Source organism: Ranitomeya imitator, chromosome 8 (assembly GCF_032444005.1).
Source record: "Ranitomeya imitator isolate aRanImi1 chromosome 8, aRanImi1.pri, whole genome shotgun sequence".
Classification (NCBI taxonomy): Eukaryota; Metazoa; Chordata; class Amphibia; order Anura; family Dendrobatidae; genus Ranitomeya; species Ranitomeya imitator.
In genome coordinates, this window is record NC_091289.1 from 5,101,894 (window position 1) to 5,122,761 (window position 20,868).

The following is a 20,868-nucleotide window of genomic DNA, read 5'->3' on the forward strand; positions in this document are numbered from 1 at the left end:
ATGTGACAGCTCACTCCCCAATCATTCCCGCCCATGTGACAGCTCACTCCACAATCATTCCCGCCCATGTGACGGCTCCCTCCCCAATCATTCCCGCCCATGTGACGGCTCACTCCGCAATCATTCCTGCCCATATGACGGCTCACTCCCCAATCATTCCCGCCCATGTGACAGCTCACTCCACAATCATTCCCGCCCATGTGACGGCTCCCTCCCCAATCATTCCCGCCCATGTGATGGCTCACTCCGCAATCATTCCCGCCCATGTGACAGCTCACTCCACAATCATTCCCGCCCATGTGACGGCTCACTCCGCAATCATTCCCGCCCATATGACGGCTCACTCCGCAATCATTCCCGCCCATGTGACTGCTCACTCCGCAATCATTCCCACCCATGTGACAGCTCACTCCACAATCATTCCTGCTCATGTGACGGCTCACTCCGCAATCATTCCCGACCATGTGACTGCTCACTCCCCAATCATTCCCACCATGTGACAGCTCACTCCCCAATCATTCCCGCCCATGTGACAGCTCACTCCCCAATCATTCCCGCCCATGTGACGGCTCACTCCGCAATCATTCCCGCCCATGTGATGGCTCACTCCCCAATCATTCCCGCCCATGTGACGGCTCACTCCCCAATCATTCCCACCCATGTGACGGCTCACTCCGCAATCATTCCCACCATGTGATGGCTCACTCCGCAATCATTCCCACCATGTGACGGCTCACTCCGCAATCATTCCCGCCCATGTGACTGCTCACTCCGCAATCATTCCCACCATGTGACGGCTCACTCCGCAATCATTCCTGCCCATGTGACGGCTCACTCCGCAATCATTCCCGCCCATGTGATGGCTCACTCCGCAATCATTCCCACCATGTGACGGCTCACTCCGCAATCATTCCCGCCCATGTGACTGCTCACTCCGCAATCATTCCCGCCCATATGACGGCTCACTCCACAATCATTCCTGCTCATGTGACGGCTCACTCCCCAATCATTCCCACCATGTGACAGCTCACTCCCCAATCATTCCCGCCCATGTGACAGCTCACTCCCCAATCATTCCCACCCATGTGACGGCTCACTCCGCAATCATTCCCGCCCATATGACGGCTCACTCCACAATCATTCCCGCCCATATGACGGCTCACTCCGCAATCATTCCCGCCCATATGACGGCTCACTCCGCAATCATTCCCGCCCATGTGACGGCTCACTCCACAATCATTCCCGCCCATGTGACGGCTCACTCCACAATCATTCCCGCCCATGTGACGGCTCACTCCGCAATCATTCCCGCCCATGTGTCGGCTCACTCCCCAATCATTCCCGCCCATGTGACGGCTCACTCCGCAATCATTCCCGCCCATGTGACGGCTCACTCCGCAATCATTCCTGCTCATGTGACGGCTCACTCCCCAATCATTCCCGCCCATGTGACAGCTCACTCCCCAATCATTCCCGCCCATATGACAGCTCACTCCACAATCATTCCCGCCCATATGACGGCTCACTCCCCAATCATTCCCACCATGTGACAGCTCACTCCACAATCATTCCCGCCCATATGACGGCTCACTCCACAATCATTCCCGCCCATATGACGGCTCACTCCACAATCATTCCTGCTCATGTGACGGCTCACTCCCCAATCATTCCCACCATGTGACAGCTCACTCCACAATCATTCCCGCCCATATGACGGCTCACTCCGCAATCATTCCCGCCCATGTGACGGCTCACTCCCCAATCATTCCCGCCCATGTGACGGCTCACTCCGCAATCATTCCCGACCATGTGACGGCTCACTCCACAATCATTCCCGCCCATGCGACGGCTCACTCCACAATCATTCCCGACCATGTGACGGCTCACTCCACAATCATTCCCGCCCATATGACGGCTCACTCCGCAATCATTCTCGCCCATGTGACGGCTCACTCCCCAATCATTCCCGCCCATGTGACGGCTCACTCCACAATCATTCCCGCCCATATGACGGCTCACTCCGCAATCATTCCTGCCCATGTGACGGCTCACTCCACAATCATTCCTGCCCATGTGACGGCTCACTCCGCAATCATTCCTGCCCATGTGACGGCTCACTCCGCAATCATTCCTGCCCATGTGACGGCTCACTCCACAATCATTCCTGCCCATGTGACGGCTCACTCCGCAATCATTCCCGCCCATGTGACTGCTCACTCCACATTCATTCCCGCCCATGTGACGGCTCACTCCACAATCATTCCCGCCCATATGACGGCTCACTCCGCAATCATTCTCGCCCATGTGACGGCTCACTCCCCAATCATTCCCGCCCATGTGACGGCTCACTCCCCAATCATTCCCGCCCATGTGACGGCTCACTCCACAATCATTCCCGCCCATATGACGGCTCACTCCGCAATCATTCCCGCCCATGTGACGGCTCACTCCACAATCATTCCTGCCCATGTGACGGCTCACTCCGCAATCATTCCTGCCCATGTGACGGCTCACTCCACATTCATTCCCGCCCATGTGACGGCTCACTCCACAATCATTCCCGCCCATATGACGGCTCACTCCGCAATCATTCTCGCCCATGTGACGGCTCACTCCCCAATCATTCCCGCCCATGTGACGGCTCACTCCCCAATCATTCCCGCCCATGTGACGGCTCACTCCACATTCATTCCCGCCCATATGACAGCTCACTCCGCAATCATTCCCGCCCATGTGACGGCTCACTCCCCAATCATTCCCGCCCATGTGACGGCTCACTCCCCAATCATTCCCGCCCATGTGACGGCTCACTCCACAATCATTCCCGCCCATATGACGGCTCACTCCGCAATCATTCCTGCCCATGTGACGGCTCACTCCGCAATCATTCCCGCCCATGTGACGGCTCACTCCACAATCATTCCCGCCCATATGACGGCTCACTCCACAATCATTCCCGCCCATGTGACGGCTCACTCCGCAATCATTCCCGCCCATGTGACGGCTCACTCCGCAATCATTCCCGCCCATATGACGGCTCACTCCGCAATCATTCCCGCCCATATGACGGCTCACTCCACAATCATTCCCGCCCATGTGACTGCTCACTCCACAATCATTCCCGCCCATGTGACTGGTCACTCCGCAATCATTCCCGCCCATGTGACGGCTCACTCCGCAATCATTCCTGCCCATATGACGGCACACTCCGCAATCATTCCCGCCCATGTGACGGCTCACTCCGCAATCATTCCCGCCCATGTGACGGCTCACTCCGCAATCATTCCCGCCCATGTGACGGCTCACTCCGCAATCATTCCCGCCCATGTGACGGCTCACTCCACAATCATTCCTGCTCATGTGACGGCTCACTCCACAATCATTCCTGCTCATGTGACGGCTCACTCCGCAATCATTCCTGCCCATGCGACGGCTCACTCCGCAATCATTCCCACCCATGTGACGGCTCACTCCACATTCATTCACGCCCATGTGACGGCTCACTCCACATTCATTCCCGCCCATGTGACTGCTCACTCCGCAATCATTCCCACCCATGTGACGGCTCACTCCCCAATCATTCACGCTCATGTGACGGCTCACTCCACATTCATTCCCGCCCATATGACGGCTCACTCCGAAATCATTCCCACCCATGTGACTGCTCACTCCGCAATCATTCCCGCCCATGTGACGGCTCACTCCCCAATCATTCCCGCCCATGTGACGGCTCACTCCCCAATCATTCCCACCCATGTGACGGCTCACTCCACATTCATTCCCGCCCATATGACAGCTCACTCCGCAATCATTCCCACCCATGTGACGGCTCACTCCCCAATCATTCCCGCCCATGTGACGGCTCACTCCACAATCATTCCCGCCCATGTGACTGCTCACTCCACAATCATTCCCACCCATATGACGGCTCACTCCGCAATCATTCCCGCCCATATGACGGCTCACTCCGCAATCATTCCTGCCCATGCGACGGCTCACTCCCCAATCATTCCCGCCCATGTGACGGCTCACTCCGCAATCATTCCCGCCCATGCGACGGCTCACTCCCCAATCATTCCCGCCCATGTGACGGCTCACTCCGCAATCATTCCCGCCCATGTGACAGCTCACTCCACAATCATTCCCGCCCATGTGACGGCTCACTCCCCAATCATTCCCGCCCATGTGACGGCTCACTCCGCAATCATTCCCACCATGTGATGGCTCACTCCACAATCATTCCTGCTCATGTGACGGCTCACTCCACAATCATTCCCGCCCATGTGACGGCTCACTCCGCAATCATTCCTGCCCATGCGACGGCTCACTCCGCAATCATTCCCACCCATGTGACAGCTCACTCCACAATCATTCCCGCCCATATGACGGCTCACTCCGCAATCATTCCCGCCCATGTGACGGCTCACTCCACAATCATTCCTGCTCATGTGACGGCTCACTCCGCAAACATTCCCGCCCATGTGACATCTCACTCCACAATCATTCCCGCCCATATGACGGCTCACTCCCCAATCATTCCCACCCATGTGACGGCTCACTCCACAATCATTCCCACCCATGTGACGGCTCACTCCACAATCATTCCTGCTCATGTGACGGCTCACTCCACAATCATTCCCGCCCATGTGACGGCTCACTCCACATTCATTCCCGCCCATATGACGGCTCACTCCACATTCATTCCCGCCCATATGACGGCTCACTCCGCAATCATTCCCGCCCATGTGACGGCTCACTCCCCAATCATTCCCGCCCATGTGACGGCTCACTCCGCAATCATTCCCGCCCATGTGACGGCTCACTCCCCAATCATTCCCGCCCATGTGACGGCTCACTCCGCAATCATTCCCGCCCATGTGACGGCTCACTCCCCAATCATTCCCGCCCATGTGACGGCTCACTCCCCAATCATTCCCGCCCATGTGACGGCTCACTCTGCAATCATTCCCGCCCATGTGACGGCTCACTCCACATTCATTCCCGCCCATATGACGGCTCACTCCGCAATCATTCCCGCTCATGTGATGGCTCACTCCGCAATCATTCCCACCTTGTGACTGCTCACTCCACAATCATTTCCGCCCATTTGACGGCTCACTCCGCAATCATTCCCGCCCATGTGAAGGCTCACTCCGCAATCATTCCCGCCCATGTGACAGCTCACTCCACAATCATTCCCGCCCATGTGACGGCTCACTCCACAATCATTCCCGCCCATGTGACGGCTCACTCCACAATCATTCCCGCCCATGTGACGGCTCACTCCCCAATCATTCCCGCCCATGTGACGGCTCACTCCGCAATCATTCCCGCCCATGTGACTGCTCACTCCGCAATCATTCCCGCCCATGTGACGGCTCACTCCCCAATCATTCCCGCCCATGTGACGGCTCACTCCCCAATCATTCCCGCCCATGTGACGGCTCACTCCACAATCATTCCCGCCCATGTGACTGCTCACTCCGCAATCATTCCCGCCTATGTGACGGCTCACTCCGCAATCATTCCTGCCCATGTGACGGCTCACTCCCCAATCATTCCCGCCCATGTGACGGCTCACTCCGCAATCATTCCCGCCCATGTGACAGCTCACTCCACAATCATTCCCGCCCATGTGACTGCTCACTCCGCAATCATTCCCGCCTATGTGACAGCTCACTCCACAATCATTCCCGCCCATATGACGGCTCACTCCGCAATCATTCCTGCCCATGTGACGGCTCACTCCCCAATCATTCCCGCCCATGTGACGGCTCACTCCGCAATCATTCCCGCCCATGTGACGGCTCACTCCGCAATCATTCCCGCCCATATGACGGCTCACTCCGCAATCATTCCTGCCCATGTGACGGCTCACTCCGCAATCATTCCCACCCATGTGACGGCTCACTCCGCAATCATTCCCGCCCATATGACGGCTCACTCCGCAATCATTCCCGCCCATATGACGGCTCACTCCGCAATCATTCCCACCATGTGACGGCTCACTCCGCAATCATTCCCACCCATGTGACGGCTCACTCCGCAATCATTCCCGCCCATGTGACGGCTCACTCCGCAATCATTCCCACCCATGTGACGGCTCACTCCGCAATCATTCCCGCCCATGTGACGGCTCACTCCGCAATCATTCCCGCTCATGTGATGGCTCACTCTGCAATCATTCCCACCTTGTGACTGCTCACTCCACAATCATTCCCGCCCATTTGACGGCTCACTCCGCAATCATTCCCGCCCATATGACTGCTCACTCCACAATCATTCCCACCCATGTGAAGGCTCACTCCGCAATCATTCCCGCCCATGTGACGGCTCACTCCCCAATCATTCCCGCCCATATGACGGCTCACTCCCCAATCATTCCCGCCCATATGACGGCTCACTCCGCAATCATTCCCGCCCATGTGACGGCTCACTCCCCAATCATTCCCGCCCATATGACGGCTCACTCCGCAATCATTCCTGCCCATGTGACGGCTCACTCCACAATCATTCCCGCCCATATGACGGCTCACTCCCCAATCATTCCTGCCCATGTGACGGCTCACTCCCCAATCATTCCCGCCCATGTGACGGCTCACTCCGCAATCATTCCCGCCCATGTGACGGCTCACTCCACAATCATTCCCGCCCATATGACGGCTCACTCCGCAATCATTCCCGCCTATGTGACGGCTCACTCCGCAATCATTCCCGCCCATATGACGGCTCACTCCGCAATCATTCCCGCCTATGTGACGGCTCACTCCCCAATCATTCCCGCCCATATGACGGCTCACTCCGCAATCATTCCTGCCCATGTGACGGCTCACTCCCCAATCATTCCCGCCCATGTGACGGCTCACTCCGCAATCATTCCCGCCCATATGACGGCTCACTCCGCAATCATTCCCACCATGTGACAGCTCACTCCACAATCATTCCCGCCCATATGACGGCTCACTCCGCAATCATTCCCGCCCATGTGACGGCTCACTCCCCAATCATTCCCACCCATATGACGGCTCACTCCCCAATCATTCCCACCCATATGACGGCTCACTCCGCAATCATTCCCGCCCATGTGACGGCTCACTCCACAATCATTCCTGGTCATGTGACGGCTCACTCCGCAATCATTCCCGCCCATGTGACGGCTCACTCCGCAATCATTCCCGCTCATGTGATGGCTCACTCCGCAATCATTCCCACCTTGTGACTGCTCACTCCACAATCATTCCCGCCCATTTGACAGCTCACTCCGCAATCATTCCCGCCCATGTGACGGCTCACTCCGCAATCATTCCCGCCCATGTGACAGCTCACTCCACAATCATTCCCGCCCATATGACGGCTCACTCCCCAATCATTCCCGCCCATGTGACTGCTCACTCCGCAATCATTCCCGCCCATGTGACTGCTCACTCCGCAATCATTCCCGCCCATGTGACTGCTCACTCCGCAATCATTCCCGCCCATGTGACAGCTCACTCCACAATCATTCCCGCCCATATGACGGCTCACTCCCCAATCATTCCCGCCCATGTGACTGCTCACTCCGCAATCATTCCCGCCCATGTGACTGCTCACTCCCCAATCATTCCCGCCCATGTGACTGCTCACTCCCCAATCATTTCCGCCTATGTGACGGCTCAGGTTATTAGCAGCCAATATTCTTTCTGACTACTTGGATTTCACAGACTTCTGAAATCTAATGAAAAGGTTTCTATCTGATGAACGTCTTGTCATATGACGCGGCGATTCTTATTGTTAAAAGCAGAACTGATGACAGAAACCGCGATATTACCCCAGATACATAGATAAAAAGGGTTCATACGATGATCAAAGAAAGTGAGGGGCGGTGGGGGTGCAGGGCTCCCTGCGAGGAGTGGAGGGTCCCGTGTGAGGGGCGGTGGGGGTGCAGGGCTCCCTGTGAGGAGTGGAGGGCCCCCTGTGAGGGGCGGTGGGGTGCAGGGCTCCCTGCGAGGAGTGGAGGGTCCCGTGTGAGGGGCGGTGGGGGTGCAGGGCTCCCTGCGAGGAGTGGAGGGTCCCGTGTGAGGGGCGGTGGGGGTGCAGGGCTCCCTGTGAGGAGTGGAGGGCCCCCTGTGAGGGGTGGTGGGGGTGCAGGGCTCCCTGTGAGGAGTGGAGGGTCCCCTGTGAGGGGCGGTGGGGGTGCAGGGCTCCCTGTGAGGAGTGGAGGGTCCCGTGTGAGGGGTGGTGGGGGTGCAGGGTTTCCTGTGAGGAGTGGAGGGTCCCCTGTGAGGGGCGGTGGGGGTGCAGGGCTCCCTGTGAGGAGTGGAGGGCCCCCTGTGAGGGGTGGTGGGGGTGCAGGGCTCCCTGTGAGGAGTGGAGGGTCCCCTGTGAGGGGCGGTGGGGGTGCAGGGCTCCCTGTGAGGAGTGGAGGGTCCCGTGTGAGGGGTGGTGGGGGTGCAGGGTTTCCTGTGAGGAGTGGAGGGTCCCCTGTGAGGGGCGGTGGGGGTGCAGGGCACCCTGCGAGGAGTGGAGGGTCCCGTGTGAGGAGCAGTCGGGGTGCAGGGTTTCCTGTCAGGAGTGGAGAGCTCCTTGTGAGGGGCAGTGGGGGTGAGGGTCCCCTCTATGGAATGGAGATCCCCGACCCGGGTGAGGGGCGGTGGGGATGCAGGGCCCCTGTGAGGCATGGAGGAAAATGTATCATCAATTACAAAGAAAAAACCTCAAAATCTCAGTGAAAAACTTCTCTGCCCTTAACAAACATGGTCGCAGCTGGACTTTCGGTGGTCACATGACCTACAGAGCAGCCGCTAGAGCGATGGTCTTTCGTTTGACGTTAATTTTACAAAGTGTCCGCAGAGCGACCCCGGGCGGCCATGTTGTTGAAGTCCTGAGTACCTTCCGCATAAATAGAACTGACCGCGCGGACACGGAAGCCGCAGAGGATGATGGGAGGCAGCCGCTGTAGGAGCTGCAGCGGGGCGGGGCGGGGCGGGGCGGGTGCGACGTGACGTCACTACTATGCGTTTACTTCTCTGCACTTCCGGCGCACGGCATGACGTCACAGCCTCCGAGGCATGGAGGAGACAACATGAATAAAGGCTGGTTAGAGCTGGAGAGCGACCCAGGTACCGGGGCCCCCGTGTGAGAGGACGGACACTGCATGACGTAGATCACCTATTACCGACGCCTCAGCACCTTAGGAATCCTGTAGTGATGCATGGGACCGGGTGTGACACTTTACTGACACTAGGGGACCCATATAACCCTTTACTGACTCCTCGGACCGAGTGTGACACTTTACTGACACTAGGGGACCCATATAACCCTTTACTGACACTAGGGGACCCATATAACCCTTTACTGACACTAGGGGACCCATATAACCCTTTACTGACGCCTCGGACTGAGTGTGACACTTTACTGACACTAGGGGACCCATATAAACCTTTACTGACACCTCGGACCGGGTGTGACACTTTACTGACACTAGATGGACCCATATAACCCTTTACTGACGCCTCTGACTGAGTGTGACACTTTACTGACACTAGGGGACCCATATAACCCTTTACTGACACCTCGGACCGAGTGTGACACTTTACTGACACTAGGGGACCCATATAACCCTTTACTGACACTAGGGGACCCATATAACCCTTTACTGACACTAGGGGACCCATATAACCCTTTACTGACACTAGGGGACCCATATAACCCTTTACTGATGCCTCGGACTGAGTGTGACACTTTACTGACACTAGGGGACCCATATAACCCTTTACTGACGCCCCGGACTGAGTGTGACACTTTACTGACACTAGGGGACCCATATAAACCTTTACTGACACCTCGGACCGGGTGTGACACTTTACTGACACTAGGGGACCCATATAAACCTTTACTGACACCTCAGACCGGGTGTGACACTTTACTGACACTAGGGGACCCATATAACCCTTTACTGACACTAGGGGGACCCATATAACCCTTTACTGACGCCTCGGACTGAGTGTGACACTTTACTGACACTAGGGGACCCATATAACCCTTTACTGACGCCTCGGACTGAGTGTGACACTTTACTGACACTAGGGGACCCATATAAACCTTTACTGACAACTCAGACCGGGTGTGACACTTTACTGACACTAGGGGACCCATATAACCCTCTACTGACGCCTCGGACTGAGTGTGACACTTTACTGACACTAGGGGACCCATATAACCCTTTACTGACACCTCGGACCGATTGTGACACTTTACTGACACTAGGGGACCCATATTACCCTTTACTGACGCCTCGGACCGATTGTGACACTGTACTGACACTAGGGGACCCATATAAACCTGTACTGACAACTCAGACTGGGTGTGACACTTTACTGATACTAGGGGACCCATATAAACCTTTACTGAGACCTCGGACCGGGTGTGACACTTTACTGACACTAGGGGACCCATATAACCCTTTACTGACACCTCGGACTGAGTGTGACACTTTACTGACACTAGGGGACCCATATAAACCTTTACTGACACCTCGGACCGAGTGTGACACTTTACTGACACTAGGGGACCCATATAACCCTTTACTGACACTAGGGGACCCATATAAACCTTTACTGACACCTCGGACCGGGTGTGACACTTTACTGACACTAGGGGACCCATATAACACTTTACTGACACCTCGGACCGAGTGTGACACTTTACTGACACTAGGGGACCCATCTAACCCTTTACTGACACTAGGGGACCCATATAACCCTTTACTGACACTAGGGGACCCATATAACCCTTTACTGACACTAGGGGACCCATATAACCCTTTACTGAGGCCTCGGACTGAGTGTGACACTTTACTGACACTAAGGGACCCATATAAACCTTTACTGACACCTCGGACCGAGTGTGACACTTTACTGACACTAGGGGACCCATATAACCCTTTACTGACACTAGGGGACCCATATAACCCTTTACTGAGGCCTCGGACTGAGTGTGACACTTTACTGACACTAGGGGACCCATATAAACCTTTACTGACACCTCGGACCGAGTGTGACACTTTACTGACACTAGGGGACCCATATAACCCTTTACTGACACTAGGGGACCCATATAACCCTTTACTGACGCCTCGGACTGAGTGTGACACTTTACTGACACTAGGGGACCCATATAAACCTTTACTGACACCTCGGACCGGGTGTGACACTTTACTGACACTAGGGGACCCATATAACCCTTTACTGACACCTCGGACCGGGTGTGACACTTTACTGACACTAGGGGACCCATATAACCCTTTACTGACGCCTCGGACTGAGTGTGACACTTTACTGACACTAGGGGACCCATCTAACCCTTTACTGACACCTCGGACTGAGTGTGACACTTTACTGACACTAGGGGGCCCATATAACCCTTTACTGACACCTCGGACTGAGTGTGACACTTTACTGACACTAGGGGACCCATATAACCCTTTACTGACACCTCGGACCGATTGTGACACTTTACTGACACTAGGGGACCCATATAAACCTTTACTGATGCCTCGGACCGGGTGTGACACTTTACTGACACTAGGGGACCCATATAAACCTTTACTGATACCTCGGACCGAGTGTGACACTTTACTGACACTAGGGGACGCATATAACCCTTTACTGATGCCTCGGACCGAGTGTGACAGTTTACTGACACTAGGGGACGCATATAACCCTTTACTGACGCCTCTGACTGAGTGTGACACTTTACTGACACTAGGGGACCCATATAACCCTTTACTGACGCCTCGGACCGAGTGTGACACTTTACTGACACTAGGGGACCCATATAACCCTTTACTGACACTAGGGGACCCATATAACCCTTTACTGATGCCTCGGACTGAGTGTGACACTTTACTGACACTAGGGGACCCATATAAACCTTTACTGACACCTCGGACCGGGTGTGACACTTTACTGACACTAGGGGACCCATATAACCCTTTACTGACACCTCGGACCGGGTGTGACACTTTACTGACACTAGGGGACCCATATAACCCTTTACTGACGCCTCGGACTGAGTGTGACACTTTACTGACACTAGGGGACCCATCTAACCCTTTACTGACACCTCGGACTGAGTGTGACACTTTACTGACACTAGGGGGCCCATATAACCCTTTACTGACACCTCGGACTGAGTGTGACACTTTACTGACACTAGGGGAACCCATATAACCCTTTACTGACACCTCGGACCGATTGTGACACTTTACTGACACTAGGGGACCCATATAAACCTTTACTGATGCCTCGGACCGGGTGTGACACTTTACTGACACTAGGGGACCCATATAAACCTTTACTGATACCTCGGACCGAGTGTGACACTTTACTGACACTAGGGGACGCATATAACCCTTTACTGATGCCTCGGACCGAGTGTGACAGTTTACTGACACTAGGGGACGCATATAACCCTTTACTGACGCCTCTGACTGAGTGTGACACTTTACTGACACTAGGGGACCCATATAACCCTTTACTGACACTAGGGGACCCATATAACCCTTTACTGATGCCTCGGACTGAGTGTGACACTTTACTGACACTAGGGGACCCATGTAAACCTTTACTGACACCTCGGACCGGGTGTGACACTTTACTGACATTAGGGGACCCATATAACCCTTTACTGACACCTCGGACTGATTGTGACACTTTACTGACACTAGGGGACCCATATAACCCTTTACTGATGCCTCGGACCGGGTGTGACACTTTACTGACACTAGGGGACCCATATAACCCTTTACTGACACCTCGGACCGATTGTGACACTTTACTGACACTAGGGGACCCATATAAACCTTTACTGATGCCTCGGACCGGGTGTGACACTTTACTGACACTAGGGGACCCATATAAACCTTTACTGATACCTCGGACCGAGTGTGACACTTTACTGACACTAGGGGACGCATATAACCCTTTACTGATGCCTCGGACCGAGTGTGACAGTTTACTGACACTAGGGGACGCATATAACCCTTTACTGACGCCTCTGACTGAGTGTGACACTTTACTGACACTAGGGGACCCATATAACCCTTTACTGACGCCTCGGACCGAGTGTGACACTTTACTGACACTAGGGGACCCATATAACCCTTTACTGACACTAGCGGACCCATATAATAATAATAATAATAATAATAATAATTTTTATTTATATAGCGCCAACATATTCCGCAGCGCTTTACAACTTATAGAGGGGACTTGTACATACAATAGACATTACAGCATAACAGAAATACAGTTCAAAACAGATACCAGGAGGAATGAGGGCCCTGCTCGCAAGCTTACAAACTATGAGGAAAAGGGGAGACACAAGAGGTGGATGGTAACAATTGCTATAGTTATTCGGACCAGCCATAGTGTAAGGCTCGGGTGTTCATGTATAGCTGCATGAACCAGTTAACTAGGTTTTTTTTTTTTTTTTTTTTTTTTTTTTATTAGGCCACACAGGGATCGTTAGGTTAATGCATTGAGGCGGTAGGCCAGTCTGAACAAATGAGTTTTTAGGGCACGCTTAAAACTGTGGGGATTGGGGATTAATCGTATTATCCTAGGTAGTGCATTCCAAAGAATCGGCGCAGCACGTGTAAAGTCTTGGAGACGGGAGTGGGAGGTTCTGATTATAGAGGATGCTAACCTGAGGTCATCAGCGGAGCGGAGGGCACGGGTAGGGTGGTAGACTGAGACCCATATAACCCTTTACTGATGCCTCGGACTGAGTGTGACACTTTACTGACACTAGGGGACCCATGTAAACCTTTACTGACACCTCGGACCGGGTGTGACACTTTACTGACATTAGGGGACCCATATAACCCTTTACTGACACCTCGGACTGATTGTGACACTTTACTGACACTAGGGGACCCATATAACCCTTTACTGATACCTCGGACTGAGTGTGACACTTTAATGACACTAGGGGACGCATATAACCCTTTACTGACACCTTGGACTGAGTGTGACACTTTACTGACACTAGGGGACCCATATAACCCTTTACTGACACCTTGGACCGAGTGTGACACTTTACTGACACTAGGGGACCCATATAACCCTTTACTGACGCCTCGGACTGAGTGTGACACTTTACTGACATTACATGACCCGTATAACCCTGCTGTGATGCCTGGGGGCTGCACTTACATCTGAGCTTCTGTTTCTGTGTTTCAGGGCTTTTCACGCTGCTGGTGGAGGATTTTGGTGAGTTATTTTGCTGATTGTTTTCGGGCTGGGAGCGATTTCAGTGCGCCGCTTGTGTTCGGCGCCTGTGGGCTGGGTCTCGCTCCGTGCTGCCTCTTCCCTGTGTCGGCGTTTCTGCGCTGCTGATTATTTAACACTTTGCCATTTATTTCCCCTCAGGTGTGAAGGGCGTGCAGGTGGAAGAGATCTATGATCTGCAGAGCAAGTGCCCGGGGTATGACGCCCGCAGTCATTGTTTGTGTGCCCCCCTCGGACCATTCACCAGTGACTCTTATTCTCCCATTACAGACCGGTGTACGGCTTCATCTTCTTATTTAAATGGATCGAGGAGCGACGCTCACGCAGGAAGGTGTCCACCCTGCTGGATGACACGTCTGTCATGGAGGACGAGGTGGTCAACAACATGTTCTTCGCTCATCAGGTAACTGGTGAAAGGATGGTGTCTGCCATCTTTGGTTTCACCTTTTCCTTATCATCAGTGTTTCCTTGTCTCACAGCTGATCCCTAATTCCTGCGCCACTCACGCCCTCCTGAGCGTCCTGCTGAACTGCAGCGGGGTCCACCTGGGCCCGACTCTGAGCCGCATCAAAGACTTCACCAAAGGATTCAGCCCAGAGGTAATAATACAGCAAGAGCATAACGCAGCACAGCAAACGGCCATAGCATGCTGGGGGTTATAATCTCACAGCTTGTGTTTCTCTGCATAAGAAATAATGAAACTCCAGAGCTTCCCTCATTTCTCTGCTGGTGCAGTCACATCCTGTATTATACTCCAGAGCTGCACTCACTATTCTGCTGGTGCAGTCACTGTGTACATACATTACATTACTGATCCTGAGTTATATCCTGTATTATACCCCAGAGCTGCACTCACTATTCTGCTGGTGCAATCACTGTGTACATTTTTCTCCTCTTTTCTTAGAGTAAAGGTTACGCTATTGGAAACGCTCCTGAATTGGCGAAAGCTCACAACAGCCATGCGAGGTGCGGCAGAGATCTTGACTATTGCAGAAGTTACTGACCTTATGTACTGATTACGGGGGGGAATCTGTATTAATCTTTTCTTCCTGTCCCTTCAGGCCAGAGCCTCGTCACCTGCCAGAAAAGCAGAATGGCATCAGCGCGGTGCGCACCATGGAGGCGTTCCACTTTGTCAGCTACGTTCCCATTAAGGGGCGCCTGTTTGAGCTGGATGGCCTAAAAGTGTACCCCATCGATCATGGTGAGAGCCCCCAGAGGAGCATTTGTCTTCCTATTCACCCAAAGCTATCAGAGATCTTGGAATTGAGACTCAAAATCTGATGGAAAGTCGCAGAAGTTTCGATTATACGTTGGTTAATCTTGGGCCCTGTAAGCAGGTGGCCTGCGATCAGTGCTGGGGCCCAAATCTACCCGTATAAAATGTTCTCCGACACCTCCACCCTGACTGCACACTGTCTGATTGTTGTCAGGTCCATGGGCAGAGGACGAGGAATGGACCGACAAGGCTCGCAGGGTTATTATGGAGAGGATTGGACTTGCCACAGCAGGGTAAGAAGATGGCCACCCGGCGAAGGGGGGCGATGGATCGCTTGGTGGGGGGGGGGGGCGGTGGATTGCTCGTCGGGGGGGCGGTGGATTGCTTGGCGGGGGGCGGTGAATCGCTCGGCGGGGGAGGGGGGGCGGTTGATCGCTCGGCGGGTGTCGTCCTATGAGATTTCTACTTCCTGTACAGGGAGCCGTATCATGACATCCGCTTCAATCTGATGGCTGTGGTGCCCGACAGGAGACTGAAGTATGAGAGCCGCCTCAACGTCTTGAAGGTGAACCGGCAGACCGTGCTGGAGGCGCTGCAGCAGGTGAGAGCAGGTGAAGGGGTGGCCGACAACATCACTGTGAGAGGAGAGGGTGGGGGATGGGGAGAGTCTGAAATCCCCGACAGTGAGAAGGGAGAGCAGGGACAGAGGAGGCAGACAAGGTCATTAGGAGAGGATGGAGGAGGCCAGCACCCCTGATGGTGAGAGAGGGGGGATGGGGGAGGCAGACAACAACACATGCAAAAGGAGAAAGAGATTACAGCACCCATAGTAAGAGGAGTGGGCAGGCGATGGGGTGGGACTGACACCCCCTATTGCAAGAGGTGAGTGCACTGGGTGGGATGTCTCTTTGCCTGTGTATTTACACTCATATTTCCTCTTTGCTCCTTGGTGGTCTCATCTGTAGTTGATCCGGGTGACGCAGCCGGAGCTGATTCAGGCCCAGAAACCCTCCGAGAACCAGAATAACGGGGAGTCAAAAGCCAACGCGATAAAGTGTGCAGCGGGCCTGGAGGGGGCGAACACGGCCAGTACCCCAAATACTCCCGCAGGTATTGGGGACGCTCTCCTCCTTTTAAGTCTGGTTACTAAGGATACATTGTATCAGCACAGAGGGGCCGGGGGGCTTTTCTCCAATGTGCTGACTTGTTACTCATAGTTTTGTAGGTGGAGACCCCCAGACTTAGTTGCCTTGTACGTTCTGTTTCCATCACGTTGTAGATGCGAGTGGAGACGCTGCCGGATCTGTGCCGCGAGCGCCCACGACTAATACTTACAGCAAACTCAAAGCTGTCCCTCATAACGGGGGCACCGCCCCTGCACAAGCCCCCCGGCTCCCAGCTTTTCTGGATAATCACAACTACGCCAAGTCCCCAATGCAGGTGAGTGGTCGGGAGAGGCAGTCGGGGCGACGTCAGTAATGGACCCTGGATGGTCGCGAACGAGAAGATTAATGGACATTACCCACAGGAGGAAGAAGATCTGGCGGCGGGTGTTGGGCGATCGCGAGGAATCCCACCTCCCTCCCCCGATTCGGATGAAGATGATGAGGCGGAGACCTCTGCCAGACCACCGACCCACCCCGGGTGAGTAAACTGGTAGCTTTGTATTGGGGGAAATGCAGGGAATTGGCGGCGGATGTGGTGGCAGCGGCGGGTCAGTAACCTGCGGACGACGAGGCGCTGTTACTTCATGTCCTATCAGATGATCGGGGAGACTATAACACAGATGGGGCGGATTCTGCCAGAGGAGGCGCGAGCCCCCCGGGACCACCCCTCAGCTTCGGTCATTATGGATGGGGATGTTGAAATATTACTGATCTGCCCGTCTTCTGCAGGTTCAAGAGGAGAAGCTCCGAGTCTCTGCCGCCGCCTCCTCCTGGTCCTGACCTTCCTGCTAACGTCTTGGTTGAAAAGTTAAAGGAAACTCAGAAAGAACTGTGTTCGCCCCTCTCCATAAAGACGGTGCCCCCCGCGGCTCCTCATTCTCAGCCGTCTCCAACCCCCAGCAATGAGAGCACGGACACCGCTTCAGAAATCGGCAGCGCCTTCAACTCCCCCCTGCGCTCCCCACTGAGATCCGCAAACCCCACACGGCCGTCCAGTCCGGTCACGTCTCACCTCTCTAAGGTCCTGTTCGGGGAGGAGGAGCCGCTTCTGAGGTTGGACTCTGTCCGGTACAACCGCGCGGTGCGGGAGCTGGGGCCACTGGTTGGCACTGGGATTCTACACCTCAGCCGAGATGGGCACCTCTGCACGCTCAGCCGGATGGGTGGGTATGATGGAGGGGGGGGCGAGCGCAGATGATATGCTTGTTATTCAGGACTGCGGACACCTGTGTTCTGGTTCTGAAAGAAAGAACCTTGCACTCAACTTAATGCTCTTGTGAATATTAATGTAGTACCCAAAAACGTTTCGGTCCAAAAACAGGACCTTCATCGGTTACATACTAAGAGTGTAAGTTCGGTATAAGAGACCAGCGGGGGAAACCGCGTCTGACACCGGCACACGCCATCACTCCCTGATATCCGAGTCCATTCCCATTTCTTAATTCCAGTCAAGCGTATTATACAGACGCTGACCACTGTGTGCCTTGAGACATCAGTGTCTCTTATACCGAACTTACACTCCTAGTATGTAACTGATGAAGGTCCTGTTTTTGGACCGAAACGTTTTTGGGTACTACATTAAAATTCACAAGAGCATTAAGTTGACTGCAAGGTTCTTTCTTTCTGATTTACATGGTGTGGGAACCTACCTTTGCTCCACCATCAGTTGTGCACACGCTTTCATCTTTTACACTGTGTTCTGGTTCTGACACTAATGAAACAGGTGCGGGACTGCGGACCCCTGTGTTCTGGTACTGACACCAATGGAACATGTGCAGGACTGCGGACCCCTGTGTTCTGGTACTGACACCAATGGAACATGTGCGGGACTGCGGACCCTGTGTTCTGGTACTGATACTAATGGAACATGTGCGGGACTGCGGACCCCTGTGTTCTGGTACTGATACTAATAGAACAGGTGTGGGACTGCGGACCCCTGTGTTCTGGTACTGATACTAATGGAACAGGTGTGGGACTGCGGACCCCTGTGTTCTGGTACTGATACTAATAGAACAGGTGTGGGACTGCGGACCCCTGTGTTCTGGTACTGATACTACTGGAACAGGTGCGGGACTGCGGACCCCTGTGTTCTGATAATAATGGAACAGGTGTGGGACTGCGGACCCCTGTGTTCTGGTACTGACACTAATGGAACAGGTGCGGGACTGCGGACCCCTGTGTTCTAGTACTGACACCAATGGAACATGTGCAGGACTGCGGACCCCTGTGTTCTGGTACTGACACCAATGGAACATGTGCAGGACTGCGGACCCCTGTGTTCTGGTACTGACACCAATGGAACATGTGCGGGACTGCAGATCCCTGTGTTCTGATACTGACACCAATGGAACATGTGCGGGAGTGCGGACCCCTGTGTTCTGGTACTGACACCAATGGAACATGTGCGGGACTGCGGACCCCTGTGTTCTGGTACTGACACCAATGGAACATGTGCGGGACTGCGGACCCCTGTGTTCTGGTACTGACACCAATGGAACATGTGCAGGACTGCGGACCCCTGTGTTCTGGTACTGACACTAATGGAACATGTGCGGGACTGCGGACCCCTGTGTTCTGGTACTGACACTAATGGAACATGTGCAGGACTGCGGACCCCTGTGTTCTGGTACTGACACCAATGGAACAGGTGTGGGACTGCGGACCCCTGTGTTCTGGTACTGACACTAATGGAACATGTACGGGACCCCTGTGTTCTGGTACTGACACTAATGGAACAGGTACTGGACTGCGGACCCCTGTGTTCTGGTACTGATACTAATGGAACATGTGCGGGACTGCAGACCACTGTGTTCTGGTACTGATACTAATAGAACAGGTTTGGGACTGCGGACCCCTGTGTTCTGATAATAATGGAACAGGTGTGGGACTGCGGACCCCTGTGTTCTGGTACTGACACTAATGGAACATGTACGGGACCCCTGTGTTCTGGTACTGATAATAATAGAACACGTGCGGGACTCGGACCCCTGTGTTCTGGTACTGGACTGCGGACCCCTGTGGTTTTGAAATTGCTCCCACATTTTAAGTATAGAACATCAATATTTAAAGGGGTCGTCCTCTTGTAGAAAACGTTATTCCATGTTCTGCAATAGTTATGATAAACAACTGAGAACTATTTGCCCCTCCCGGGTCTACGATTGCGCCTCCACCACTGCCCTAATTTCTGTTTGCCTGCAGTGGTGATAAAACACTGCTGAGTTTAGCAGCTGGTGCCATCTACACTGGCAGGGCTGCAACACTCAGTGATTGGCTGCAGCGCTGTTAATGTGATGTAACTGCTGCCGCCAAACGAGAGATTGGGGCAGAGCTTCGGTTCAGGTCCCCGATTCAGCAGTGTTGCTGCACATGGCATAACGTTTTCTTAAAAGAAGATGCCCCCGTTACAGACGCCGGACGAGCCCTTTTATGAACGTCTCATTATTGTTATCTTAGTCTCAGATTCCGGAAAAGTTTCCCCTAAAATCAGCAAACTGGAGGAAGGAAGAGAGAACTGTGAGGCAGACGGCCCCCGGTGCAGACCCCCCGAGGCTCCAGCAGGAGACAGGTTCTCCCCCAAGGTGAGCACAGCGGCGTCCGTCCATGATGCTGCAGTTGTCAGGGCTCAGACTTAGAGGGATAATCTTCAGCCTCCACATATTGTGCTCCCCACGATCGGCTCCTCTCCACTGATCCATGTGTTGTCTCCCAGGAACTCCTGGCCCTGCTGAAGTGTGTGGAGGCTGAAATCTCCACGTCTGAGGCCTGTCTGCGAGAAGAGCTGGAAAAGCGCAAGAAATTCAAGGTACTGTCATCTCACGTCGGCGTCTCCTCTCCTCTGTAGTCATCGATCTCTCTCTCTCTCTCTCTCTCTCTCTCTCTCTCTCTCTCTCTCTGCGTTTCCTCTGTAGTCACAGGTCTCTCTGTGTCTTCTCTCCTCTGTTGTCACCAGTCTCTCTCTCTCTCTGCGTCTCCTCTGTCGTCACCAGTCTCTTTCCGTTTCCTCTGTAATCACCGGTGTCTCTCTCTGCGTCTTCTCTCCACTATACACTACCATAGAAAACAAACGATCAAACACCCAAACACTTGAATAATAGAAAATAATACTTTATTAGATCACATATAAAACGGGTAGTCAGAGAAGGCCAGGGAGGGAAGAATGAAAACACTCAGGTCACAATGTGCAACATGAAACGGCCAGGGGTACAGCATGTGG

At 53.9% G+C, this 20,868-nt stretch overlaps 1 protein-coding gene across 1 annotated transcript in view; it reads left to right on the top strand.

Annotated features, from left to right (window-relative positions):
- The first annotated feature begins 9,013 nt into the window (after positions 1-9,013).
- BAP1 (BRCA1 associated deubiquitinase 1) overlaps positions 9,014-20,868 on the top strand; it is a 25,393-nt gene continuing 13,538 nt past the window's right edge. Inside the window, exons 1-15 of the mRNA XM_069736096.1 lie at positions 9,014-9,098; positions 14,223-14,252; positions 14,412-14,466; positions 14,541-14,673; positions 14,750-14,869; positions 15,175-15,236; positions 15,332-15,474; positions 15,704-15,782; positions 15,967-16,090; positions 16,455-16,599; positions 16,769-16,929; positions 17,018-17,133; positions 17,385-17,818; positions 20,109-20,233; positions 20,365-20,457. Coding sequence (XP_069592197.1) covers positions 9,026-9,098; positions 14,223-14,252; positions 14,412-14,466; positions 14,541-14,673; positions 14,750-14,869; positions 15,175-15,236; positions 15,332-15,474; positions 15,704-15,782; positions 15,967-16,090; positions 16,455-16,599; positions 16,769-16,929; positions 17,018-17,133; positions 17,385-17,818; positions 20,109-20,233; positions 20,365-20,457 — 1,893 coding nt within the window. The 5' untranslated portion in view covers positions 9,014-9,025. The remainder of the gene's footprint in view (positions 9,099-14,222; positions 14,253-14,411; positions 14,467-14,540; positions 14,674-14,749; positions 14,870-15,174; positions 15,237-15,331; positions 15,475-15,703; positions 15,783-15,966; positions 16,091-16,454; positions 16,600-16,768; positions 16,930-17,017; positions 17,134-17,384; positions 17,819-20,108; positions 20,234-20,364; positions 20,458-20,868) is intronic.